Source organism: Glycine soja, chromosome 7, assembly GCF_004193775.1.
Source record: "Glycine soja cultivar W05 chromosome 7, ASM419377v2, whole genome shotgun sequence".
Taxonomy (NCBI): Eukaryota; Viridiplantae; Streptophyta; class Magnoliopsida; order Fabales; family Fabaceae; genus Glycine; species Glycine soja.
The window spans coordinates 38,678,369-38,700,037 of record NC_041008.1 but is presented as its reverse complement, the minus strand read 5'-3'; the positions used below and the strand labels follow the sequence as shown (position 1 = coordinate 38,700,037).

General features: G+C 33.5%; 3 protein-coding genes across 4 annotated transcripts; 2 read left to right on the top strand and 1 right to left on the bottom strand.

Annotated features, from left to right (window-relative positions):
• The first annotated feature begins 357 nt into the window (after nt 1-357).
• Nucleotides 358-7,038, top strand: LOC114419547. Its single transcript, XM_028385247.1, has 9 exons — nt 358-1,086; nt 1,657-1,893; nt 2,114-2,327; nt 2,492-2,601; nt 2,680-2,879; nt 3,256-3,359; nt 5,441-5,628; nt 5,715-5,914; nt 6,498-7,038. Exons 1-9 carry the CDS (start codon nt 861-863, stop codon nt 6,711-6,713), a joined length of 1,695 nt encoding a protein of 564 aa, XP_028241048.1. The 5' UTR covers nt 358-860; the 3' UTR covers nt 6,714-7,038.
• Nucleotides 7,039-7,840: 802 nt separating this feature from the next.
• LOC114419546 (GTP-binding protein At2g22870-like) lies at nt 7,841-10,961 on the top strand. Its single transcript, XM_028385246.1, has 4 exons — nt 7,841-8,450; nt 8,688-8,757; nt 9,740-9,902; nt 9,990-10,961. Exons 1-4 carry the CDS (start codon nt 7,988-7,990, stop codon nt 10,197-10,199), a joined length of 906 nt encoding a protein of 301 aa, XP_028241047.1. The 5' UTR covers nt 7,841-7,987; the 3' UTR covers nt 10,200-10,961.
• A 227-nt stretch (nt 10,962-11,188) lies between these two features.
• On the bottom strand, nt 11,189-21,292 carry LOC114419545 (linoleate 13S-lipoxygenase 3-1, chloroplastic-like). 2 transcript variants are annotated; one of them, XM_028385243.1, is made up of 9 exons: nt 20,755-21,292; nt 19,797-20,068; nt 15,922-16,159; nt 14,594-14,869; nt 14,384-14,466; nt 14,158-14,265; nt 13,757-14,058; nt 12,738-13,004; nt 11,189-12,278 (listed from the first exon to the last, which is right to left on the bottom strand). In XM_028385243.1, exons 1-9 carry the CDS (start codon nt 21,182-21,184, stop codon nt 11,522-11,524), a joined length of 2,733 nt encoding a protein of 910 aa, XP_028241044.1. In that variant the 5' UTR covers nt 21,185-21,292; the 3' UTR covers nt 11,189-11,521. The 2 variants fall into 2 exon arrangements, with proteins under 2 accessions (XP_028241044.1, XP_028241045.1); XM_028385244.1 differs by having other exon boundaries at nt 19,797-20,122; nt 20,755-20,880.
• Nucleotides 21,293-21,669: the final 377 nt, after the last annotated feature.

Sequence of the window (21,669 nt, the reverse complement as noted above, 5' to 3'; positions counted from 1 at the left end):
ATTTTCTTACCAGAATCCTCTCTCCAACCATCATATATTGAAGTATCCTACCATGAATCAGGTGATCAATCATGGTACTCCACAAATTGGTCACCACAATACAATACTCTTTTTTTATTTTTAACATGTTATGGAATATCATGAATTGTGTAATAATGCTTCTTTTTAACTTGACAAACAATTTTTTTAAAAGATATTATCGCGAGTATCCAGACGCTTTTTGGCTTAATTAATTTAACACTATAGTACCAATGAGTTTAACCATAATAATAATTAACACGATTAAGTTAACAGAAATAATTGATCATAGTTACCAGATGTCAGACTATGACTAATGCTGGTGCCATTTTTCCATCCCACGTCAAAATCAGCGAGGCACGAGTGTCTTAAGAGCCAAATATTGTGCTTGTGCGCACTATTCACAAATTTCCATGTTCTCATTTTTATTCCCCAGTAAGGTAATTTCCCCCTCATATAAATAACATTCAATGAAAATTTCCCGAGTCTGACTCTGAGATCATCATCCTCACTTCCGGATCAGCGGAATCAATAAACTATAATTTTTTTACCACTTAAAATTTGCAATCTTGGATTTCAGAAAACTCTACGGGGCCAATCATAAACCCTAGATTCATAGAGGGGGGATTTTGTTTTTTCAGTGTAATATAACCGTATTTCAGTTGATTTTTCGGTTATTTGGGGATCTGGAATACCCAGAAAGAGAAATCAACTTTGTTTTGTTGTTAATTTGTTGAGTTTGGAGTGAGAGAGGGATTGGTGAGAGTGCATTGGGAATTGGTGTGATCTGGGGGTGGAGGGAGAGAAAGAGAAGGGGGTGAGGAATGAGAGGAGGGGCATAAATGTCTGCTCCATTGGGTATTGGAATTCGTTCTGGAAGTTATGGGTCTTTGGATAAACAGGTACAGAACGGGACTTCACGCAAGGCTTCGAAGATGCTCAAGGAGAAGGAGAAGGAGAGGCTGTTCCTTTGGATCTGCAAGTTCGCCGGCCGCAAGAAGGTCGGAATGCTCTTCCTTTGCCTCATCTCCGCCGCGGTTTTCGTCTGGGTTTTGTATGTTGGAAAAGGTTCCTCACTTTCTTCCTTTTCCTTTCTTTCTTCTTCGATTTGTTTATATATATATATATATATATATATATATAGTTACTGTGCTAAATTGTAATTATGTGATTGCATTAAGTATCATATTGTAATTTGAGCACCAACCCGAGTTGGGTCTAGCGGAAGGGACTAGTTTCCGTAATGTGGCGAATCAAGGTTTGAATAATGCTGGTTAGAAGAGGTGTCTAGTGTTTGATAGTGTCTCAAACAGGATTGCGTCTGAAGGGAGGATAACTAGGAGGGATTACAATAATGTGTGGTGAACCACGGTTCAAATACATGTTTGAAGAGGTGTCTAGTGTCTGATAGTGTATTGAACAGAATTGCCTCCAAAGGGAGGATACCCGGTAGGGTGGATTTGGGATTACAATTTGAGCTTTCATATTTTTAGTTTTGATATGCCGTTGTTATCTTGTTCTTTTGATTGGCTCAACTGGGTATACTACAATGTGCTGTGAGTTGTGATTTGCATATGTTGTTTGATTTCTACCTTAATTAGAACATAGCACGGTGCTTGTGGTGTGGCTTGCTTTCAGGTGAAGATTCTCAGGACGGAAACACTGTGACAAACATTAATGTTAATGAAAGTGTGTCTAAAAGTGATTCTACATTTGAGAACTCTATGACAAATGCAATGGGCTTAACTAAGAGATTGGTATTACTCCCTCCACCCACGGGTTATTTTTTGGGCTACCATCTTCCTCCAGGGCATCCGTGTAATAGCTTCACACTCCCTCCCCCGCCTGCTGATAAAAAGCGTACTGGGCCACGTCGTAAGTTTTAGTTTACTATTTTGCTAGATAAGATATCTTTCTTATACACTATTTGACACTTAATAATTTGGAATAGTTTCCATCATCCTTGCATATATCAATTAGTTTTTGGAAGTTGTGATATATGACTGTATGGACGGCATGGGATATATTTTAGATCGCCTAATGTGTATGGTATTTCTACTTTCTACTGAATATTTAGGCTTGTGTTATGTTTTAGCATGCCCAGTGTGTTACCTTCCTGTGGAAGAAGCCATTGGACTGATGCCAGCATTGCCCTCACCTTCACCGGTCCTTGGGAATTTAACATATGTCTATGAAGAAAATTTAAGTAGAGATGGAGAATTTGGTGGTTCAGACTTTGGTGGGTATCCTACTTTGAAGCAGAGAAATGATTCTTTTGATATACGAGAGTCGATGACTGTGCACTGTGGGTATGTTTTGCTTTTTGTTGAATGTTTCCCTAATAAGTAACATCTATACCCACCAAGGAATGTTCTTTGTGGTTATAGTTGTCTGCGCTAGTAATTAAGCATTCTTGTAATTTCTTACTGACATGAATTCATTCTCCATCTTCAATAATGAATATACCAATCAGATTTGTTAGAGGAATTAAACCTGGCCGCAACACAGGATTTGACATTGATGGAGCTGACCTTTTTGAAATGGAGCAGTGTGATGGAGTGGTTGTTGCATCAGCCATATTTGGTCTGTATTATGTGATTTCTGCATTTATTTACTTGTTTATAAGCTTGTAATTGATAGTATATCAAATTTATTGTTCAGGAAACTTTGATGTGATAAATGAGCCAAACAATATAAGTGATTATTCAAGGAAGACTGTATGCTTCCTTATGTTTGTAGATGAACAAACAGAAAAATATCTGATTAGTTCTGGTAAATTGGGAATCAGCAAGAAGATTGGTTTATGGAGAACTATTGTTGCTCGTAATCTTCCTTACCCTGATGCAAGACGGACAGGAAAGGTCAGAGTTACATAATTCACCAGACCCATGGTGACTGAAATAGAAATTAGCATATGGGATGTTAGCCATTTTTGTTACTGAAACATTTTTTACTATGTGGTTCTTTATGATCTAATTGTTTGTGTAGAAAAGTAATACTTTTTGGCTGTGGTTTCATCTTTTTGTATTCTACCTGTCCGTTAATATTGCTGTACTGATTTGTCCTCAATACACAGAAAGGGGAGGGGAAAATTCTTAGATCAATAGACCTCCTAGTATTGGCTAGATCCTATGTATGAATTGAATAAAATTAAACTTTTGACTAGGTGCTGATGTGTTTTCATGTTCCTAAAGTAGTACTTTACATACCCTATAAATTTTACCACCTTTTCCACAGATTCCAAAGCTTTTGTTGCATAGATTGGTTCCGAATGCTCGCTATTCTATATGGCTTGATGGGAAGCTTGAGCTTGTTGTGGATCCATATCAAATTCTTGAAAGGTATATTCCGGTGTATCTCTTTGTTACTGCATATAATATTATACCCCTATACCTATTCATTCTATATGTGAATGTGATGTAAATATTCTCATTTCAGTCCCATGCTTAGTTTTATATGTAGTTTGGCATGTGGTTTACTGTTCTATCCACTTCTGTTTGAGATAGATACGATATGCCTGCTATTTTGCTTTAAGACTGCTTACATGTTTCAAACTAGATCCACCGTGGGACTAGATGAGGTGATAAGAGTTTGATGTTTGTTAGTATGCATCCCTTGCTTTAACTAGATTGTTATTCATGTAGTTTTGCTACATGTAACAATTGCACTGTAAGTCTATATGCTTATATTCTCTTCACAATCCAGTGCATGATTTGTCCTCCAAGATTGAAGGTGCAACTCACATATCTCCATATTATGTGCTTGCTGCTTCATTAATATCTTTCTCTGATTGTTATAGCTTAACATGAAAATTCTTTTAAGTCCAAGTACGGAATTTCTTTCCTGCCCAAGGTGAAGGTGACATATTAATCTATCTAGACACAAAGGCCCATTCAGATTTTCTATAGATTATGTCCTTAGTGTAGTTACGAGTTTTCAAAGAAAACAAATGAATGGTCTTACCACAGAGCGTTCTGCCTTGAAATGGTTGCCAATACTCAAGCTGTAGATTTTCTTATTTTTCTACTATTGTATGTTGCGGAGTAGATTGCTAACCAATGATAAAATAGTCTTTTCAGACCATAGCAGTGGAAAATGAGGATAACTTACTAATCAACTAGATTAAACTCTACTATAGTTCCACTTTCAATTAATCCCCGATAGACTGCTAGTTTAACTTTTAGGAACCTTAAAAAACAAGCCCTATAGTTTATTGCACTTGGGAGTTGGGACTCAATATTTTCAGCTGCATGGGCCCAGAAACACCTGATGCACCAATACAATCTCTCGTGCTTTTTTTGAATGAGAAAGAAGTAGGGAAACAAAAAAAAGGAGAATAAGAAGTCCTCTAAGAAATAAGAATAAACCAAAAGAAAAGAAACAATAGCTCTGCATAGCTCCTACATGTGACTCATTTTCCTTCCTCCCAAACTTCCCATCTGGTCTGCATGGCATGCCTGCTTGCAGATCCCAAAATACCATTTATGACAGCTTGGTGTAAAATTGTTTGTTTTGGGGGCTACTGAGGTATGGTAACATGAGACTAGAAGCCCGTGATTACTGGCTAGAAAATCAATGCATACTGTAGATAAGATTGGATCAGAAGTCTTGATCTTTGCCTCTGTTTTGTTGATATTAGGATAATTATTGTCTTGTGGTGTAGATATTTCTTCAAATTGATCTCTGTCTGACATTAGAGCTCATTGAGGGCTGGCATAAGTGGAGTTTTCAGTTATGGAAAAGTTGAAAGTGAATTTTGTCTCTGAAGCATACAAGTAAGGGTATATCCACTCTCGACTAATTTAAAATACATTGTGATCATAACTCACTAAAATTCAATGGTGGATATACCCTTCTTTGAGCACTAAAAAATAAGCTTACTTGAGAGGAGCCTTATCCATCAATTATCTCCTTTATTGCCTTTCCTCTGGGAAATATTTTATAGGCTTGTAACATTAATATTACTTATATGCAAGTACTAGAATCTTGTCAAATGCTTACCTCAGCTTATAGGACTGTCATTTAGAGGTTGTGTAATTGAAATGTTAACAGCCTTGATGCTTTCATTTTTTATTTTGTTGATGTTTACTGCACAATATTGTTGGTTTTGCAATTGATTTTGTTTGATTCTTCTCTTCCCTTCACTCTGCTGAATTTACCTTCCATTTTGAGTGACTTTCCAAGGTGTAACAATTTGTTCATGGATGAACAAGATACTGATATATATTGTATTTTTTCTATGAAAATAAAGCTTTAGATTTTACTGGATTTGTATGTATGTTAATTTGGAGTGTGTACCAAATTGTAATTAATTTGGGGTCATATTTCATACATGATTTTTCTGACTTTTTACAAGCTATATTTTGCTTTATGTATCCATAATACATGTTTTGACACCTAAACTCCCTTCACACTTGTTTAGGTTTTTGTGGAGAAAGAATGCTACTTTTGCAATATCAAAACATTATAGACGCTTTGATGTATTCATTGAGGCTGAGGCAAATAAAGCTGCTGGAAAGTATGATAATGCCTCTATTGACTTTCAGATAGAGTTTTACAAGAAAGAGGGATTGACCCCATATACAGAGGCTAAGCTTCCTCTTATAAGTGGTAGGTAAAACTGCCTTCCTGTACTTATCTAGGATGAGTTGCACCTGTTTCATTGTTTTTTTAAAAACATTTTTCAAACGCTACAGATGTTCCTGAAGGATGTGTGATAGTACGAGAGCATGTTCCTATTAGCAACCTCTTTGCTTGTCTTTGGTTCAATGAAGTTGACCGATTTACTTCAAGGGACCAGATTAGTTTCTCAACCGTCAGGGACAAAATTTTGTCGAGGGTAGATTTTCATTTTAACATGTTCTTGGATTGTGAAAGACGCAACTTTGTAGTTCAGGTAACTATTTAGACATGTTTCTATATCTGACTAAAACTTTATATTGCATTGATTTCCAGAAGGTACAAGCTGATTCTGAACAGACAAAAACATTTAGTAATGCAATAAAGATGAGCACATGCATGTGCATGATTCTGAACAGTTAAACATTTAGTAATGCAATAAAGATGTGCACATGCATGTTTGCACTCTTTAGTAAGCAACTAATGTGATAACATTTTCCATATTGATGATTACCCATTTATATTTTCAGAGATAAACCCCTTTATTTCATTTCATTGTTTTTCTTTGTTTCTCTTAATTTTGTCACACTTAGATATGAACTTCCCCTTATTTCACTATTTTAAGTACTTCACTATTTCCATTCCATCATTAGTTTTATGATACAAGCATTTCCTTTAAGTTCACAAAATTTAATTGTGTTATGATAAGTGTACTACAACGACCTTGGTTGAGGTTTTTGATGAAAACCTTGTCTCAAGAAAAAAAAAAAGGTTATTGTTTCTGTATTCTGAATGTCATGTTTTTTATATTGCTAATGGAATTTCATGGTCACTTTTCTCTCATGTTTGGGTGCTTACAGAAATACCACAGGGATCTATTGTTGCGCCTGGCGCCACCAGCTTCACCCCCTCCCCCATCTCCTCCTCCTCCATTGCCAGTGCTTGAAACATCACCTGAAAAGGGTGCAAACTCACCCATTAGAAGAGGCCCTGGAAGGCGTGGAAAAGATCGACGAGCTGGTTCACGGCGCCACCGCAAAGTTGTTGCTGGAGGTAGAGAGATGGAACCAAGTTAACAATTTTGTTTGGGTGATTATATTATTAGTAGTTTTGTTTAAAATTCCACCTACAGAAATCATTCGTTGCAGAGCTGGAGGGAAAAAATGTGCAAGATGAGTGTTGTATTGTTTCCACATAGACGCTCTCATTCTTTTAACTATCCGCAATTGTCCCTTTTTGTTAATTTTTTGCTGTATATATAGTAAAGTTTTCAATAATTATAGTGGTAACCCATTTTGCTATTCCGCTATCACTAAATTCCTCACAGAAAAAGTGTACTTCCTCTGTTATACTACTCTAAAGATATATTCAAGACTCGTTCATTCGTATTGATAGAAGTAACTTTTATACATTTTAATAGATTTTTTCACATATGTCTGTGTGCCTAATAAGTGTAGATGCCTCTCTTAGTCTCTTTGACTAAATTGATGGTTTATTAAGAATTTCTAAAATCATAATAGAGCTCGTTCACTTTACTCCATGAAGAATTTAAGAAATGAAAATAAAAGAAACAAGAATCCCATAATAAAATCACATTGTTTTAACAGACATGTCGACATTCATTAAGGATGAAAATAGTTGAATTTCAAAGAATAATGTTTTATTTTACAAATCTCATGGAGTAAAGTGAACGAGCCCTACTTTTAACATTCTTCTTCCTCATCCTTTTTACTCCATGCAGCCTACTATTCCCTCTCCTTTCTTTTCCTCTTCAACATCCTTTCTTACAAAATAAAAATTCTGATCGTAGATGAGATCACGTGAAAAACTATGTTCACTTGCACTTCTATTCTTAATATCAAACACAATAGCATAAAATAACAAAATTTAGTTGAATTCTTAATCTCAAGCATTGTTACATAAAATAATTAAACAACAAATTTGTCTTTTTTTTTTATCTTTGCATAAAAAATAAAATTTTTATTTAATATAAACTAATGTTTCACACTTGCTAGTTTCTTCCATATAATAATAAGTCATAATTTTTTAATTTAAATAATAAAAGAAAAATGTATCTTTTTTTTTCTCTCTTAATTGTTCTTCAGACTTCACAATTCATATATATATATATATATATATATATATATATATATATATATATATATATATATTTGTTTTCGAACATTTTCTCTGGCTGTATCCTGCAACCACTAACACTAATCAGTTAGACTCCACTCTATCCAGAAATGAGAAAAGTGAAAACACGACGTCGTTAACGAAAACGAACCCTATTTATTATCGGCATTGGAATTTGGAAACTGGAACCCCCAATCCAAGGGTACGAAGAAGGATGACAGCGCTGGTGAGAAGAGCAGTGATGAAGCTCAGTCTCCAATTCCAAACCCCTTCTTCTCTGTCTCTCTCTCCTTCTTCCCTCTCCATTTCCAAAACACCAACACCACCCTCTCTCTTCTCTTTCCGCCACCCTCTTTCCCATTCAACCCACGCTTCCAAAACCACCACCAGCCCTCCTCCTTCCTTCGAATTCCAGCTATTCATCCCTCCAGGGATTGAACCCGACGAGGTCAATGACTCCACGGTCCTTCCCGGCTCCAACATCGCCGTCGGACCCTACGCCGGCGATTCCCACATCAAGGACGTCCAGTTCGTAAAGAGCAGCGCCCGCGCCAGGGATTGCCCAAAAGACAACCGACCTGAATTCGCCGTTCTTGGTCGCTCCAACGTCGGAAAATCCTCCCTCATCAATTCCCTCGTCCGCAAGAAAGAGATTGCTCTCACTTCTAAGAAACCAGGTTAGTTAGTTACTTAGTTAGGTTAAGCTTCTTCTTTCTTTTTTTGTGCCTTTTTCTTTTCTATAAATTGATTTCGAACAACTTGCGTAATGTTGGAGATCCCGCGTCTTCGACTAGTGATGAGCATAAAATAGTGTAACAATTGCGTAATGTTGGAGATCCCAGTTTTGTAGGGTTGAGTTAGGCCTATAACCGACATTCTAAGATGTAACAATGTTGTTGTTGTTGTTGTTGCAGGGAAGACGCAGCTCATCAATCACTTCCTGGTCAACAAAAGCTGGTACCTTGTTGACTTGCCTGGTTACGGGTCAGTTTAGTCACTCGCTAATTCCCAATTAGCTCTGCTTCATGCCTTCATGTTTCTATGCTTCTAATGGATGGTTACTGTCATCATAATCTAATAAGTCTATATATCAAAAAGCTTTTAAATTTATAAAGTATTAAGTAGTAGTTATATACACAAATTAAAATGCTCTTGCTGCATGTGTTTGGGTGATCGTTTTGCTAAATTGGTTTAGGTTAATAGAGAGTTTAAAGAGAATGTTTTCAAGTTTTTATCTTATAAGTAGAATTGTGGTATGAAATTTTTAAATCGAAATAAGAGTTACATTTTTAACTTTTAGTCAAACGTGCTTTCAGTAGTAAAGTTTTAAGTGCATGCTTGGATTTACAATTTTCAAATCAAGTTGAAATCCTGGTTTATGTGATTTTAGGTACAAAATGAAATGTTTGTCCTACATTGAGGAATCGATTTTAGGTCCAAAATTCATTTTGACTTAAAGAAACTTTAAGTAGATTTTGCATTGGATTCAAAATTTTATAGTTTTACTACTAACTTGTTTTAATAATAAAAGTGTCCAAACATAAACCACTTTACTTCAAAATCAATGTTGCAAAATCAATTAGTATAAAACCAGCATGACATAATACAAACTACATGGAAATGTATTTTTTTATTAAATCTCAAAGTTATACAGATAGATCCATATTGGGAGAGGTCATCTGATTCCATATTTGATTAATAAAGCTGATTGATGCAGTCCATAGATACCCTCCTTGCTTTTTAAGTTTCTCTAGTTGTTTAATAGTAGTAGCAAATAATTTTTTTAAAACGCTTAATAGCAGTGTCGTATGTTTACTTGTATTTCCTAATTGTCCCGCTTCATCCATGTTTTCTTGAATGATTTTCTTCCATGTATTTCCACCTCCCTCTTGGTTGGAGAGGATTTAGGGTTTTTGATTGGTGGTGATGCTGTCAACTACTCATGATATACTTTTTTTTTATGCAGCTTTGCTAAAGCACCTGAAGCTGCTAAAACGGATTGGTCCTCATTCACAAAAGGGTACTTTTTGAACAAAAGTACTCTGGTCGCTGTCTTGCTGCTCATTGATGCAAGTGTTCCACCTCAAAAAATTGACTTGGATTGTGCAAATTGGCTTGGACGCAATAATGTATGATATTTTATATATAGTCCTAAAGTAACGTTGTCAAGGTACTGAAACAGGTCTAAATACTGTAAAAACTTTTGTGAATTGTAGATACCGATCACTTTTGTTTTCACAAAATGTGACAAAATGAAGGTGGCAAAGGGGAAACGGCCCGATGAGAACATAAGGGATTTTCAAGAGTTAATCAGACAAAACTACAAGCAACATCCCCCATGGATTATGACCAGCAGTGCCACTGGTATGGGCAGAGATGAGCTTCTCTTGCATATGTCTCAACTAAGAAACTACTGGGATCAGTAGGAGAAAATGCTCAAAATTAAGCAAGATGTGACTATCCATGAGAAAACAGGCCATGCAGGGTCAAAGTTGAACTTGTAAAAGATGCAACTATATGGAAGAGTCATGTGAAAGAGCTATGGGTTGGGTTGAGCCTTGAAATATTTCAGCTGGATCTTTGATCAGGATTCAGGATCTTTGTTCTTCTTGAACTGCAACAACATATACAACTTACTTGGGAATCAAGTTTGAGTTGTTTCTGGATAATGAATTTCCACATACTGACACTGAGTATTAGGGTTAATGGTCACGTTATATGCAAATGGGGATAAAACATCACAGGAAATGTTGTATGCTTTCAACTGGGATATAGTATCGTGCTGGCTTTATTTATCCGTAGTTGCCTGAATACATATTTTGGGGTACCATTGCTTTGGCAAGGGTAAGGCTGCGTACAATATCCCTCCCTCATACCTTCGCATAGCGAAGAGCCTCTGGGCAATGAGGTACGCTAGTTTATTGCTTTGGCATTAAAGATTTTCTGGAGCAAAACTAATCTTTTTGCAATATGTAAACATTGTAAATGCTTTGATGTATTTTTAGAGGCTCGAATAATAATGTTGCCAAGTGTGCGCATGTTTGAGAAACCGTCCGAATTGCTGTGGTGTTCATTCTGAAGCACCTTCAACGCATAAGGGGTTTCTTCCTTTTGCCAACGCAGTCGAACAAACATACTCTGTCATTATTCCACTAATAGGATTTCAGATTATGTTTTTTAAGAATGCATATATTTGTTGCAAGTCCCTTTCTCCCTATATTATTAACCTTTCAGTTTGTCCAGAGTTTGGTATTGTTGCTTGCGCAAGGATGTGTCCTTAAGTGTCACTTCTTTTTCTACTGCAATTTGCTCATACTCCGTTTGAACACTTGGTTTTTGTCATGGGAAATGGTTGTTCCACATTATATGTATGTTGGGTGTCGAGAACAATAAATTTCGACCACATAAGAATATATTTATAGGAGGCATAGTTTTTAGTTCACACATTTTGAACTTTTTTTTTTTTACATTATACTCTGGATCAGTGCATAAACGTGTACAAGTTAAAACATGCACCAGACTAGAGTAAACTGTAATAAAACATACACAACATTCTTTTTGACCAAGAAGGATTCTTAATGCTACTCAGTACACGATACTTACAGATGATTTCAAACCTGCATTATTCCCTTTTGCATTTTATTTTCTTTTTTGTTTTTAGGAGATCAAATATTAAATCCATTTTAGTCCAGCTAAGGTGAAGAATAATAGAACATTGATTCAGTTGCTGGTTTGTACACATATTGGACTAGGCTGTAACACTATTTGGCACTCCTCGTCCTGTTGCCCCACGTTCAGAACTTGGTATAAGCAGTTCATATGGTAAAACGTTAACGCCACATCTGTTTCTAAGTTTTGGATCGGCATTTCTTCTCTTGATCTCCATCTCAATACTTTTCATCTCCATTGAAAATTGATTGAATGCATCAATGATCTCAGGCTCTCCCGACCAAGAGGACAAATCCTTTGTTTGTCCTATATATTCCTCGTCAGGCGAGTGTGCAGAACCAATGTTGATCACAGCCATGAACCTTGATGCCTGGAATAAACTTGGCAGTGATGATAAGAAGTATCTCTGTGGATCCATGACAAAATCTGAGTACTCAGGATCCTCTTCCTTGGGAATTAGTTTTCGCATTAGTGGTGGACGGATTGGAACGTACCCACCATATGGGTATTGACCAAAGTTCAAGACAGCATGTTGTGCTGATACAAGCCAAATAACAGTGGTAAGCATGGAGGTGAGATCCTCAGGGATGTCAAGTTTAGGCCACCAACTAGCATTTTTATGATCAGGGTGTCCGAGATTGATGAATTCTCTGTACCAAGATTGGAGTTCGTTGTCAGAAGAAACGGCATTGGAATTTTTATAGTAATGGTTGACATAGGTCCTGACCAACTTCTTTATGCTGGACCATATGAGGAGTCCATCAGCTGCATAAGGGTAGTCTTCAATAAGTAGTCTAATGCCGTGAGGTTGGGTTGCATCTGGAACTGCTAAACCTCTATAGAAGAAAATAAATTATTAGATCTCATCATCAATGCCTAGGTACCTAGCAAAGGATAATGTTAAGGATAAAACTTACATATAGTTGAATAGATGTTATTTGTATCGTTCCCCAATCGAAATTATGCAGATGATTGGGGTAAAACTTTGAAGAATAATACATAACATCTATAGAATTGTATCTAGGTTTTGTCCCAATGATAAATAGAGATAGCTGCTTAAAAGTTGTAAAAGTTGGTCCATTATTACACAATCTTATTTATATGCAATATATCGAAACAAATGCATCAAGTACTCCTTTTCATCAATATAAAACTAGGAAAATATTACATAATCGTACATAAAATGATATTCGAATTCAAGATTTCAAGAATAATTTTTATGGGGAATGCATAAATTTTTTTATTGACAAATGCTAGTTGTTAGTTTTGTTAATAGTGAAAACAATCTTATTTACCTTCTTATGAGATCCGCAGGAAAACCTTCCATGTCAAACCGCCACCAATCTTTATAGGCAGCTGAGCTAAATTGCATACAGTATCTCCCTGGAGTGTGGTCTGTCTCAATGGTACCTTCAGCATTGATGAGTGTCTGACGTGCTATTGCATTTGTCTTGAGTGTGTATCGCATATGCGGATGCAGAAGCTTGAATATAGGATGCATCACACTCAATTGCCGATGAGTTGCAATTATCAACGGTTCCATGCAAGCATGTATACGTAACCTGTTCAATTATAAAGAGGTCAATGCCATCATGTTCATTACTAACGAGTTATAAGATTGATTCAGTGGTTAAAGGAAGGAGGGGAAAGGAAAGATCATGCAATTGAATCATCCCACTAACAAAAACTAACAAACTAAAACAACTAATATTTGTCGATAAAAAAAATCATATTCATTACTATTATGTTTTCTAATCTCTCCTGTGTAACTTGTTCTTAATTATTATGAAAGATATCTGATACATGTACAAGTTTGTTGTTTTCTTTTGTTACATTCCATCATTGTTAGGTTTATGCGGATGAACACCTGCCCTGAACCTAACTGCTGAGTGTTAGACTTCTTGGCTCTTGCCAAAAAGATTCACTTATAGCTCTAGTATCAACTATGTAATCCCCACATTGCATAATATGATAATTATCATAATTTCTTTGCTCAATGAAGCCAATGATCATTGTTATGAATATGGAGCAATGACATCATTTATTTCCTAAAATAGATGTACAGGTAAGGATTTTGTTTTTCAAAAATACTATTTTTAATAAGAAACAAAATAGACAAAATTTAGTTGCACTTCTTTAATTTAGGAGTTTTTGATACTATTTTCTTATCAAAATTGGAACTCTCTCGGTATTCAATGTTGACTATTGACTTTTATTGTGAGTTACTAAGGTGGAATTTCAATTTTAATGAGAAAGTAAAGTGAAAAACACGTAAGAAATTGTATTTAAGTATTGTCCAAATAAAATTTTATACCAGTGGTGCACAAGTGTATGAACACCAGCATCATTGGAGCAAACATGTGCTTTGCCAAGTTGCCAGAGCCATTTAGAGGTGGCATCTTTGGGAGGAGTGAGAACTTGCTTGGATGAAGTATTTGGATTCCCAGTTGGAAGAGCAAGCTGGATAGCAATAGGCTTAAGAGTTCCCATTTTGGTGAGGAACAAAATTGTGGTCGTTGCATAAGCTTTTCTCTCTTCAAGAGCATTAATGCGATCAAGGAATGGAAGGTAAGCATCGTGATAGTCCAGCATGAACAACTTATTCTCTTCCAATGCCTAAATTTTAAAAGCAGGGAACATTTTATGATTTGTTATTAGACTTATTTCCATGGAACTTAGCCTTTGGTAAGAGGACAATTTTTATTTTTTTTGTACCTGTTGAATTGACATCCCTTCAATATGGCCTATAATGTGTTCTTCTTTCAAAGCTGATTCTACTGAACCATATTTAGAGGGATCCAATTTGCTCGCGGGAGGGAAAACCTATTGGAAAAGTGACAACATGAAATAACATTTAATAAAATTTTAATTAATAAAAAAAAAAGTATTAAAAAAAGTGTAGTGATCGTGTCAGTAACATTTCTCTTGTTGTAATTATTACCTTTAGCCTTTCAATACCTAGAGGGAACGCAGCAAGCACTTGACGCCCAAATTCATCATCCAGTAAGAAATGTGATTTTTCCCCTGAAAATCATTCCACTTCACTTGAATAATTTCTGTCTAAAATGAAACCACATTCACACAAATATTAACTTGGACATGAAGAAAATTCATTTGATAATAGTAAATGGGAGTCTTTAGTTTCACTAACTTGAAAATGTTTTTGGAGGATCGAATTTAAAAAATTCCTGTACGGCACCTCCCAAGTTGAACATAATAGATTGCCCTGATTCTTTAATAAAGTAATCAATGTTGAAAACTCCTTCATTGCCCATGATTTTATCTACTAACGCAGGCATAATATTCTTAAGCATTGCCATCAATTTTCCTTGATCAATGACTTCTTGCTTTATGTCCCCCAGTTCTTCATCTCTAGGAACGTATATTAACTCTGATTCATCACTCGGTCGTGACTCCATTTTCGTATCTGTCCATGTTTGTATGTAAAATGAAAGAACGTCAAAATATAACATGCATGTCCATTTCTCTTCCCTCACTTGTTAGTTTTGTCCATGCTATGTGCCTTATTTATTTTTCAGTTTTAATAAATTCAACAATGCTTATTAATATTCCAAGTTTACTGGCTCCAACCACTTAAACAAAATCATATAATCTGCGAATCTTACATTTAGGAAGGTGATAAATTTACGATGTGATTGAAAGTGTTAGGGTAAAGTTGATATGTAAGGAGTTAAGACTTAAGACTAACTTTGGATCCTTCGTTTAGTAGAGATAAAGATAAAGATTTTATCATTTTTATAAAAGTAAATAATAATTTAATTAGAATATGGTGATAGTGTGAAGTTTTTTACACGGATAAAATTGTTATGTGATAATTATTTTATGTTATATATTTTAAAAAATTATTCCACTGAATATGTGTTATAATCAAACTCAGTAAGTAAATACTAGTATTACACATCACTCCAAAAAAGGAAAAGAAAAGACAAAAACTTGAAGATCTCTAGTTTTGCTATGTTTGGATTTTCAATGGGAGTATTCTAAAAGTCAGTTTGAAACAATGTTTACTTACCCACAAAAGTATGTTTAATAGTAAAATTTTGCATGAAAACCAAGTTTTGGAGAATCAAGACTTATGATACTTTTACAAACTCAGTTTACAAACTTAAATTAAATTCAAACTTTAATCCAAACATGCAATTCATCTTACACTTCATCTGTTAAAATATTCCATCCATATAAGCTCATTTAGGCAAATAAAATAACTTTGAATCTGACTCTGTTGATAAGTGCTTTGATAATAATGGTCAATCAATGTTCAATAAGATGTATTAAATATTCTTCAATCATAGAGTATATGTGTGTGTGTGAATGGACATTTTGGATTCTATTGGTGCAGAAGATGATGCTACACAACTAAATAATTTGGAATAATTTTTTAGTGAGTGTGCATGGCCAACATAATGCAACAAATTAAAGCTAAAAAATGTCATGCATGCTATGATGAGTGAAACTGACCAACGGTAGATGGTGGTCGTCCAGTGCGGCAACGTGTGGGGTAAGGGTTGTGTTGACCACCCAGTGTTGGCCTTGCAAACCTATCTCCTTTGTCTGAATCACCCAAATCATTGTATACATCATAGTCATAGATTCTATCAGAAGATACCCTAAGTCCCCATCCATCACCCCTTAGCTGTTTCAGTTCCTTTTCTCTTAGTTCTTTCACCCCAATTGGTGTTTCACAGGGTAGATACACCTGTTGTGTACAGATACATCAAATTTTATTTTTTTTAATAACCACCATAATTAAGATTTTGCTAGTTATGAAACTAGTCTTTAGAGACTTAATCACACTTATAATATAATTAAGGTTGGCGTTTCGAGTGGAGGATACGAAACGGTGTCGGTGCTGAAATCAGTTGCGTCTGATTGTTAGGTTGCTCGTCCTTGAATATATTTCTGCCTTTTTTATTCAATACAAAAGGAATTATTTATAGCCAATGATTGCACTACATGATAACTACTACTATCCACTATATGATAACTACTTCTATCCACTACATTAACTACTTCTAGAATGATAACTATTCTTATGATAGGTTTTCATGACAGATCATCTTTTTTCTAACACTGATCCTGATGAGTTGAAGAGTGTGAGGGAAGATATCAAGGAGCTTCTCAACTCCAAGTTCGGCCATCCTATTCTCGTAATGTTCGCTTCTTTTTTATTTGTTTATTGTTTTTCATTTTAAAGATCATTGTGCTGCTATGTTGCATTTGATTTTAATGTAAACAAAATTAAATTAACATAAAACAAGTGAACTTTCATTTGATTTCGTGGAGATTAAAATGAAACATGTTGGCAAATTTGGCAATTGAGAAACAATATTGTTTTCAGATGATATTAAGGAGGTTTCGTGGCAGTGGTTCCTATACAAGAAAGGAATTAAGCCTGGTCTCTTCTTCTCATGGTGTGTTAATCCCATGGGTTGTCTTGTATAGTCTTTGCAGCAAGGGCGGTATAATGATTTAACTATAGGCAAATTATATTACTGAATGGTGATTATTTTTGTGTTCATAAAAACAATTTTCATTTCTAAATCTTAAAACAAAAATCACCATATGAAAATAATATTTTTTGTGCGTGAATATTAACAGTTCCTTGATTCTTGCCGGTGACCGAAATGGGTTTCATAACATTGAAACTAACTGTTTTACATCATGGTTGTAGAAAGAGAGAACTTAAGCACGTTTAATTTAACAATTTAGTTGACATGTGAAATGCATGTGAGAGAGAGCATCTTTAACATGGTTTACAATTTTTATATAGATCGTATAATGTTACATTAATTTTTTTATCCAAATTATGAAACAATCTATATTATTAATAATATAATTTTAAAATATTTATGAAAGAAATCTCGCAATATCTTATATTTTATTAATTGCACATGAATCTCATTTTGTTTATTTTACTTTTCTTTCAAGTGAGGCTTATTTCACTTTAAATAAGAAAGAGATCCTTATCCGCAGATGTCACAACTAGTTACTTTACTAAGATTTAATTAACCTTTTCTTATCTAAAATATAATTTTTAGATTACCTAATATTCTTTTTTTTAATTAAATACTTGAAAAAAACTAATTTAATTTTACTATCCGCCATTAATTTCCTTCTGTTAAAGTGATGATGTGACAAACGGAATGTTACACTATTATGTCTTGTCACAAACATTTCATTGTTACATCATCACCTTAAATGTTGTAGTAATGTCGTATCGGTGGTGATTGGACGTGATGATGTGACATATCATCTTTTACATCATCATTGAACTTAAGAGAATTAACGATAAATAGTAAAATGAAACCAAAATTTTTTTCAAGTAAATATTTGACAAAAAAAATGAATTTTTAGATAATAATATAAAAACGATCTATTTTTTCAGATATGAAAAACTTATGCCAATTTGAAAAACAATTTTTTAGTTAACAAATAATAAGGAGGAATTTTATCAAAATAAATAATTTAATTTCAGGTAAAATGATAAATGATAAAATTTTATCATTTTATTAAAAATGAAAATAGTAATCATAAATTTAAGTTATGTTAAAAACAAATCTTAAGTTAATAAGAAAAAATCATTTCTCAAACACTTTTATTTGATCAAATATTTGTAAACTTATAAAAAAAATTAAGAATTAATTAAAATAACTTGATGAACATATATGTAATTTACTTTTATATAGACTTAAAGAAATTTTATCCTATTTTTTTAAGATAATTCCTCATTCAAAATAAGAAATACATTAAATTAATAAAATATTTCTTATTGATAGGAATAAAAAAATACTATTTGAAATTTATAATAACTCACGTATCAATTTATCATGTTTAATCAATTGAACTAGATTAATAAGATAGTATTAAAGGTGAAATTAAAAAGTTAAGATGCACACAATTAATATTTGAACTAAGTTAAAAGAGAACCCAACAAGATCAAATGACGAGATATATATTTTAAGTCTAGAGAATAATGAATGAAGAGTGAGGGAAGACATGGCATGTTATATGTGTACATTGATCATAGAATGTAAAACACCAATTATATATTGTTTAAATAAGTTTTTCATACTTGAAAAATATGTCATTTTTATATTATTAGCTATTTTTTTGTCAAATACACACCTAAAATATTTTTTTTTTCATTTTATTATATGTCGTTAGTCGTCTTCTATTAAGTGATAACATCAATCACAGATGGAGTGTCACGACATCACGTCCAATTACTGACACGTCAGTATCATGTCATTGGAAGTGATGACATAACAACGAGGTGTCTATGACAAGACGTGATAACTTGATATTATATTTATCATGTCATCGCTTAACGAAAAACAACTAACGACAAATAATAAAATAAATACGACTTCTCTTTTTCAAATACTTGATTAAAAAAATAGCTAGTAATATAAAAATAACTTATATTTTAAGTATAAAAAACTTAATTAAACCCTTTAATAATAATATTGGGTTATATTGAGTTCAAGGTTGCTGTTACATAAATGCAATTTAAAACCTAGTGTTTTTTTAAAGGTCAATTTGAAACTTAGTTGAGTCAGCTGACAACCAAATACAGCGTATCCTTCAATTGGGTGGTAAGTAGCTAGGTATATTTTGGAGTAGAAGTCATGTCGAGTAAAGGTTTTTGTTTTTTCAAGAAATCTTTATTAATGAGGCATACAGGGGAGCATAGAATAAAACAATTGTTGGGTTTAAAGTTGGTGTTGAAAATTTGAACACGTTAGAGATTTTTAAAGAGTATAGTATCAACATTTAAAAAAATGTAAATTAGTGTTGTTATTTAAACTTTAGTTTTAGATTATTTTAAATTTTTAATAGTTTTTACCTTATATATAAATATAATATATCACAAATTTTTAAAACGATTAAAAAATAATACGTGTTTATAACGATACAAAACAACAAATATTTTCTTAGAAAACAAAACAAGAAATAATTAGCCAGCTTAACCTAATCCTATTATATATTTTTTTTATCAAATCCTATTATATTTTTACTTTAGCAAAAGAATTTAATTTATCATATAATCAACTGGATTTATTTAAAAATTAATTTCCTGTAAAATAATCAATCAACTTGAATAGAGTAAATCCAAAGTTGATGCATATAAATTTTAATTTGATCTACTAGTTCGTACCAAATCTCACACTAGTTTTTTTTTTAATCAGGAAAAAGATATCTATTAAAATGTATAGGGCACATAGGGTACCCCAAACCTATTTACAAGAGATGATCATCACATCCAAACCTCACACTAGTTAATTTTGCTAAAATTCAGTTGAGTCAACAAACCATGCATGTATATTAATTACCTTGTTAACGAAGAAAATTCTCTTCTCTGGGTCAAGCTTGTTTGGTTGAACCCAAGATTTGCAAGCAAAATGAACATTTTGTGCCATGGTTATGCTTTCCAAGAAGAACTCATTGTCAAAGCCGTTAACCACGGTAACAGCACCAGGGATCCCAAAATCAGAGTCCACAATGAATTCAACTTTATAGGTGCTGATTCTTCCCTTCTCATCAACTTTATGGTCTTCGGATAACTCCAAAACGGTTTTCTTGCTCAACTTTGCTTCCATTCTCCCTTTTATTTTAATGTTACAGCATAACAAGTTGGACATTAAAAATTAAGCCGACACTATATATATCAAATAGTTGTAGTAGTTAGAGACAATCATATTTAAAACAATCCCCAATAATTGAAAACAATCATATTTAAAATGAGTGTAACTATTATGGACAATCAAAATTTTCATCTAAATATTCAACATAATTACATATGGATGACTTAAAATTGAATAAATCAACCCCCAATTGATCCACACATATTTAATGATAAAAAATTTTCTTGTTTTTTTCTCCCGGAGAGAAGAAATATTTTAAAAGCTAAATTACTTGTATACCTTTATAGTTTTTTTATTTCAAAATATAAGTTAAGATAGTTTAGTCCATACACTTAGAATGTTTTAAATCTCCTTCTCTTTCCAACAAAACTCTCAAAAAATTGGAAAATAGTAAAAAAATAGATGAAAAAAAAAAAACTACTCCCCCTCTTCTCTTCTTTAAGAAATTGAACCAAAGAATAAAACTTCATAAAAAATCATACTCTTTCATTTAATTTCCTCCCATCTAACAATATGTTAGATCAAACATAACCCTACTAAGCAAAACTCCAATTTTACTTTGCAGTGAAGATTTTCATGGGTTGAATAGGGTAGATAGACAAAAAAAAAAAAAAATTAAAAAGAATGAATTGAAGAGATCACGTACTGGGATCAAGCTGTGTGCTAACAAGTTGAAGAACAACACCTTTGGTCTGGTTTTGAGGCCAGAAAATGGTTAGAAGGTTATTCACTATCTCATTTGCAAACACCTTGTTATTATCTTTACTATTCCTCACAGCCACCAGAGCCAAGAGCTTCACGGTAGTGGACTCCTCAGAGATGGCCTCATGACCCTCATTGAGAGCTACCATCATGGTTGGTGAAGAACTTTGCTTCCCCTTCTTCTTCACTCTAAGTTTCATCTTATTACCACCACCACTAAGTGATGAAGAGCACACTAACCCAAACCTACCATGTTCCTTGATGGAATGCCCGAGACCAAGGAATTGGCAATTCAAATGAATTTTGTTGTTGTGCAACATGCCATAATTGCCGGAACTCGTGACCATGAGAGTATTAACCCTTGTCTCAGTCATCTCAGTACAATACCTTCCTTGTGGACCTTTATATAAGATAACAAAAAAATGATCCTGTTACACTCAATTCAGGAAAGTGATAACTTGAATAAGCGAGTGTTAATTGGGGGTATAGTATTTATAGTCAAAGTTTGTGCCCGGCCATGTATATTAGGAATAGGTTAAGAGATCTTTTTATCTAATAATTTAATTAATTATGTTTAATTTATCAATTAATTATATTATCATTTTAAAACTATTGTTTTTTCTTTATACTCATTTAATTATTTCTCTTGGAAAAAAAAATAACCAAGTAAAGATACATAAAACAAAACAAAAATAATTAATACATTTATAACTTTAAAAAATCTTATAAGAAAAAGACAAACAAATTTTAGAAAAAAAAATCTTACAATTAAAAAAATAATTAAGAAAAAATATTTATCATAAAAGAATCATCAAAGAAAACAAAAGATATCGTAAATAACAATTTAATTTTACTCATT

Bases quoted from the DNA above. Each gene is read 5' to 3' on its own strand.
- LOC114419545 (XM_028385243.1), bottom strand. From the start codon at position 21,184: ATGACTGAGACAAGGGTTAATACTCTCATGGTCACGAGTTCCGGCAAT. The intron at 14,266-14,383 runs GTAATAATTACA...CTTTTCCAATAG, and splicing joins TAGGTATTGAAAGGCTAAAG to GTTTTCCCTCCCGCGAGCAA. The intron at 14,059-14,157 runs GTACAAAAAAAA...TTTAAAATTTAG, and splicing joins AAGGGATGTCAATTCAACAG to GCATTGGAAGAGAATAAGTT.
- LOC114419547 (XM_028385247.1), top strand. From the start codon at position 861: ATGTCTGCTCCATTGGGTATTGGAATTCGTTCTGGAAGTTATGGGTCT. The intron at 2,880-3,255 runs GTCAGAGTTACA...CCTTTTCCACAG, and splicing joins ATGCAAGACGGACAGGAAAG to ATTCCAAAGCTTTTGTTGCA. The intron at 5,915-6,497 runs GTAACTATTTAG...GGGTGCTTACAG, and splicing joins GACGCAACTTTGTAGTTCAG to AAATACCACAGGGATCTATT.
- LOC114419546 (XM_028385246.1), top strand. From the start codon at position 7,988: ATGACAGCGCTGGTGAGAAGAGCAGTGATGAAGCTCAGTCTCCAATTC. The intron at 8,451-8,687 runs GTTAGTTAGTTA...TTGTTGTTGCAG, and splicing joins TCTCACTTCTAAGAAACCAG to GGAAGACGCAGCTCATCAAT. The intron at 9,903-9,989 runs GTATGATATTTT...TGTGAATTGTAG, and splicing joins ATTGGCTTGGACGCAATAAT to ATACCGATCACTTTTGTTTT.